At 44.3% G+C, this 6,446-nt stretch overlaps 1 protein-coding gene across 1 annotated transcript; it reads left to right on the top strand.

Annotated features, from left to right (window-relative positions):
- Positions 1 to 4,735: 4,735 nt before the first annotated feature.
- LOC121985169 (aspartic proteinase nepenthesin-1-like) lies at positions 4,736 to 6,132 on the top strand. Its single transcript, XM_042538498.1, has one exon. It carries the CDS (start codon positions 4,770 to 4,772, stop codon positions 5,952 to 5,954), a length of 1,185 nt encoding a protein of 394 aa, XP_042394432.1. The 5' UTR covers positions 4,736 to 4,769; the 3' UTR covers positions 5,955 to 6,132.
- Positions 6,133 to 6,446: the final 314 nt, after the last annotated feature.

Below are 6,446 nucleotides of genomic sequence, written 5' to 3'. Positions count from 1 at the left end.
TCCAATTGTAGCAATTGAAAGCTGGCCCTATTGAAAATGAAGTTTTTGTCACAGCACCTTGATTCCATTCCGGTAATCATGGTGTCGTAATCGCTCGAGTCTTCTGAGGACTTGAAGCTAGCAAATATTTTCATATTATTTTTCTGCCCAAAATTTCTCCAAGAGCTTATATAATATCACCTCTATTCAATCATCTCGGTTAGATTATCAAATATAAAAATAATGATAAATTTAGTTAGTCTCATTGACTTAGCTAGTCCCATTCGATCCTATAAAATTTTTCCATTGATCACTAGGATAAATCGGAAAGTACCTATGACGGATAAACAAGAAACCCAGCATCCTTTGATTGTGCACCTCATTTAGAGAAAAAATTCTTACAAATTCATCATAATTGGATATTGAACCGCGGTGCCTGGATGACAACTTGAATCCTCTGCCGCTGCACCATAATCCCAAGGGCAAAAAAAATGACAACCCAACTAGCCATGGGTTGACCAGTCCGACCCCACAGAATTTTTTCATCGGCCATCGTGGTAAATCGGAAAACGCTTGCGGCGAATGGTCAAGAAGCCTAGTATCCTTTGGTTGCGCGCTTTATTTAGAGAAAAATTTCTATAAATTCACCATGGTTGGGGATCAAACCGCAGATGCCTGGGTGACAACCTAGATGCACTTTCACTGCACCATAGCCTCGGGTATGGTGTCGCGGTAGGATATTTAGGTTGTCACCCAAAGTCCCGCGGTTTGATCCTTAACTATGGTGTATTTGTTGAAATTTTTCATTCAAAAAGACACGCAACCAAAGGATGTTGGGCTTCTAGGCTGTCCGTCATGCACACTTTCTGATTATCATGGTCATCGGTAAAAAAATTTTATGGGACTAGACTGATGACCTAGTAATAGTTAATAAGATTAACATGATTTACTATTATTATTATTATTATTATTATTATTATTTTAATAATCAAATATAGCCTTGGGAAGTGGAAGTCAATGACTAAGATCAATCAACTTGCATAGTCTCCAACCAACCTGAAATCAACTAATACTCAACTAGAATTGATCTCTATATCCAATCCTCTGCCTAATCGATTTACAAACTTAACAATCCCCCTTCACTTGACTAACATCCGACTGTGAGCGTAATGAAAAATCCAGGAATGATTTAATCAACAAAATATGACTTGGGATATCAACTCCCTAATTGAAGGATTCACAATCAAATAATAAGTAACTATTTATTAGTATAATTGCTACTAATAATTAAATTTTAATTTTGATGAATAACAAAATGGTTAAAGTTAGATTTTGTATAATCTAATATTTTTTCTAAGTGTACAGGAGTTAATGAGTCTAGATGGACCTGATACCAGGTTGAAGACCAGTTAGATCTAAGAACCTGATAGCTGGCACAAAATTCAGATAGATCAAGGTATGATTTGATATCTGTCAAGAAATCTAGCTTGGTCTTCGGGACCTGATAATTGGTTGAAGTCTAGTTGGGTCTGCGGACATGGCAACTAGTAGGAAGACTTGGCGGGTCAAGAGGCAAGTCAAGTGACTACGAATAGTAAGTGAGGTAAATAATTGAAGGAGAGATCTAATGAGGACGCATTCTCGGTTGAGGTAACATTAGGCATCGATCTGACCTAGAGTTTCAGTGAAATCCAAAGTCAAGAACGAACAGTTTGGAGACTCAGAAATTCTAGTACTCTTCTTTTATATTAGTATTTGTTGTGCTAACCTTGTAATGCAGGAATTCAATTTGCTGGAAAAAGGATCCCTAGGCGCCCAGGTAGAGTCCAGGCGCCAGGACCAAGTTTAGGTTCCTGGATTGGCCCCAACCTAGTTGCCCACGCAGATGAGATGGTGCACTCTGATTGATTGACACATGTCATCGTCCAAGCGCCTGAGAGTGAATGAAGGCTGTCGGATAGAGCCTGCCGAGGTGCGGCCACGTCAGTGGTCCAAGCGCTCGGACCAAGTCCAAGCGCCCAGACATGGATAATTCAATGATGAAGCATAATTGGATAAGTCTCGATCCAGGCGCCTGGGGTGGTCTAGGCGCTTGGGGTGGTCCAGGCGCCCGAAAATACCTATAAAAGGAGCCTCAACCACATCCTCAATACAACTTAGAAATGCTAATCCTTGACCGTCTAGCTACTCTGACATCATTCTACTGCTCTACTTCGCCCGACCAGTTCGAGAGAAGAAGAGGGCGATACCTAGGGCATGGGCAACAGACGTGGGTGCTCGGCTGCGTCACCGATCTGGCCTCCAGAGAAAAGGAGAGGTCATTGTCAGTAGGAGGCAGGCGCTGGCGACCGGCAATCGATCGAGAGGAGGAGCCGACAGTGTCGGTTTCAGGCTGGCGACGATCGACCGTGGGTCCGCAGCGGCCGACAGCGACACTAGGGCACGAGGATCTGTCGGATCGACGGCGGCAGTGGCCAGTGGCGAGAGGGGACAAGTGAAGAAGATGAGTGGAAATCGAGAGAAAGGAAGAGGAATGGTGCTTCCCTTGGCTGATGGTCTTTTGTACGCAAGGGAGAAAAAAACCGGCGCGAGTCGGTTTGGGGAGAAACGGTAAGACGGTTGGCAGTGAGGAAGGGAAGAAGAAGAAGAAGAAGAAGGAGATGACGTCGTCGCCTTAGGGCACGGGCAAGAGAAAGAAATAAAAAAAAAAGAAAAGAAAAGAAAAAGGAAAAGAAAAAGAAAAAGAAAAATTAATCTTTTCCTTGTTTAAATGGGGTAGCTTAAATGGGCTTTCCCGTGACCCCATATTTGATCCATTTAAACTCGTTATACAAGCTCCAAAAAATTCTTAGAAAATTTCTGAAAATTTCCAAAAATTTCCAAAAATCCCCTTATTATTTTATTTAGATGCTGTATTTTACAGCTCAAGTCAGAACCAGGACAAAGCCAAAAAGTGTAGGAAGCAGATGAACAGTAGAACTATAGTAGATACGTGTGTGCGCATAACTGGCCAACTGAGAGGACTCCTTTTATACCGTCTCTCATAATCTCCGTAATAATGAGACATTAGATAATGTTGGGTGTCAAGGCATTTCAAGTGATGAAGGATGTACGATGGACTTCCATTGAGTAGAGGAAGGTCCCGTGATATGCATGCGGCAAAGTATCGGAATATTTCTTAACAAATAACCGTTATTCTCTGACAGTCCCTAGCGATAAACCAATCGGTACGAAAGTCGGTCGGGAGTAGACTAAGAGTCGTGCCCATGAGAAGTGAAGAACTAAGTCCGGGAGTTCGACCAGCTCAAAGGCCATCCAGGAGTAGACTAGGGGTTGTACCCGTTGAAAGTGAGGGACTGAGCCTTCGGGGTTCGATCGACGCATATGTTGATGAAGAGTAGATGGGGAGTTATGCTCATGAGAAGTGAGAGACTAAGTCCTGGGGTCCGATCGGTTCGGAGGTCGGCCGAAAGTAGACTGGGAGTCATGCCTATGAGAAGTGAAGGACTGAGCCCAAGAGTCCGACATGCTCAAAGGCCGGTTGGGAATAGACTAGGAGCCGTGCCCTGGAGAAGTGAGGGACATGAGCCCTGAGGGTACGACCGACACTGAGGCCGGTCGGGAGTAGACTGGGAGTTGTGCCCAGGAAAAGTGAGGGACTGAGCCCTAAGGGTCCGACCTGCATTGAGGTTGGTCGGGAGTAGACTAGAGATGTGCCCAGGAGAAGTGAGAGACTGAGCCTTGGGATCCGACCAGCTCGGAGTTCGACTGGGAGTAGATTGGGAGCTGTGTCTATGAGAAATGAGAGATTGAGCTCTGGGGTTCGACCAGCTTGGAGTTCGACCAGGAGTAGACTGGAGTTGTATCTATGAGAAATGAGGGATTAAATCCTGGAGGTCCGACCAACACGGATATTGATGAAGAATAGATTAAGAACCGTGCCTATGAAATAAGAGAGCCAAATCTAAGAAAAAATGATCCATTTGGATATATACTTCCCGATTTTTACTGTCATCTCTTCTTATTTTTAATAGCTATATCACCTTCAATATTGACCTCCTACTGTTCAGGGCTATCCCTTACACGCCATCGCCATCGCCATCATTACTATTTTGTATATATTTTTTATTTTAAAATTTATATTAAGCAACGGAAATACGTAGGTTTTTTCTAGTTCAAGATTTTTTTATTTTCATTTTTGAATTTTCAAACAATAATTCACCTCCGCTAGTTTCATATTTCCAAAGGAAATATGAGTCTTCTCTTATGATTTAGTCATCTGTATTAATAATGAGTAGCTACTTAGAATTTATTTCCTCCGTATTAATTTAGAAACTCCAATATTAATTTAGAGGCGGATTGACTTTTGCCACATATTTCCAAAGGAAATACGTCTATATGACATTGATGCATGATTTCATACGGATTCTGGTTGTGACATAATTAACTTCCTCGTCATCAAACGGCGTTGTTAAAGTAATACAAAATATATTTTTATTATTACAAATATTGAACCATGCAGGAAGTTTCACAAAGAAATAATGCAGAATATTATGTTATTATGCAAACTTTCTCTTAAGTTGACGTTGTTAGTTGACTGCAAATTAACCTCCGCCTGCATGGAATAATCATCTGGTGCATCACAGCCACTTACGTCAGTTCTTGCACCGACGGACTGTTCCATAATTCCACATGCATTAATTGGTAGTGTGGAATTCTAATTAATGTATAATTCCTTATAAATTTGTTTGTTCATCTCTTTCTTTCGATCAAAAGTTTAACAAGGATCGATGGCGAAACTGCTGCTCCTGCTCTTTCTCTTCTCCTTCGGCGCCGCGCCGTCATGCTCCATGACCGGAGGCGTCCGGATCGAACTCAGCCGCGTCCAGTCGACGGACGTCCAAACCCAGCTGTACGCCGGCGGCGGTTCGTTCCTCATGGAGCTCGCCATCGGCACGCCGACGCTCTCCTACTCGGCCATAATGGACACCGGCAGCGACCTCATCTGGACGCAGTGCCAGCCCTGCCTTCGATGCTTCTCCCAGCTCACGCCGCTGTACGACCCCTCTCGGTCCTCCACCTACGCCACCCTGCCCTGCAACGCTTCCCAGTGCCTCTCCCTCCCTTCCTTCACCAGAACCTGCGCTCCTCCTGCCTCCGACTGCAGCTACGACTATACCTACGGCGATAACTCCTCCACCGACGGCGTCCTCGGCACCGAGACGTTCACCTTCGGGTCGGTGGCCGTATCCGAGGTCGCTTTTGGTTGCAGCAACAACAACAACGGAAGCTTCGACAACTCGTCAGGGTCAGGGATCGTGGGGATGGGGAGAGGGAACTTGTCGCTGGTGTCCCAACTCGGCGACGGGAGGTTCTCTTACTGCCTCACGTCCTACGGCGACAACAAGACGAGTCCTCTGCTTCTGGGCGCCATGGCGACGTTAAGCGAGCAGGCTCAATCCACCCCGTTCGTCGCCAACCCGCCGTCTTTCCCCTCCTACTACTACCTATCATTGCTCGGGATCACCGTCGGCGATACCGAGCTTCCGATACCGAACACGACCTTCTCAATGACTTCGAACGGGACCGGGGGGGTGATCATCGACTCCGGTACTACCCTGACCCTGCTGGTGGACGCGGCTTATGAGGAACTGAAGGGAGCGTTCGAGTCGCAGATGAATCTGACGGCGGCTGATGGGTCGGCTTTAGGGCTCGACATCTGCTTCACGTACGGCGGCGAGGAGAAGGTGCAGGGGCCTAGATTGGTGTTTCACTTCGAGGGGGCGGACATGAATATACCTCCGGAGAACTACATCCAGGCGGATTCAAGCCTGTCGTTGCAGTGCGTGATGGTGGTGAGGTCGAATTCCACGTTATCCATCTTTGGCAACATCATGCAGCAGAACATGCACGTGCTGTATGATCTGGCCGGCGGGATGCTGTCGTTCGAGGCGGAGCAATGCGACCAGCTGTAGCGCGTCGGGCGACGTCTTATCGTTTCACCATGTTATACTTTGCGTATCGGGCGCGGTGCGACCGCTGTAGTTTTCGCCCATATTATGTTATAGAATAAACGCTATTCGGTGAAACGACTACCGTATTGTGGTATGTAATCATACGGTTACATAAATAATATTAAAAATGTTAAAATCATCAACAGTTTTTTTTTTTTTTTTTTTGAAAAAAGGGAAGCATGGAAAAATTATTTATTTATTTATATATTGTTTATACAATCACAACTATTATAAAAATAATGTGAGTAATTATAGCACTAAATATTAATTATTTATATAGTGAACCCTCTGGATTTAAATAATTTACAATTAGTATTTGTGTTGATATTTATGTTGTCATTACCCTTGCAATTTCAACAGGAGATAATAAGCAATATGTTTGATTAATTAATTGTTAGCATAATATCTAGTTAATGATTTGATAAAAGTATTAGTAATATGATCGTGTGTGTG

This window comes from Zingiber officinale, chromosome 1B, assembly GCF_018446385.1.
Source record: "Zingiber officinale cultivar Zhangliang chromosome 1B, Zo_v1.1, whole genome shotgun sequence".
Taxonomy (NCBI): Eukaryota; Viridiplantae; Streptophyta; class Magnoliopsida; order Zingiberales; family Zingiberaceae; genus Zingiber; species Zingiber officinale.
This window is presented reverse-complemented; position numbering and strand designations above follow the sequence as displayed.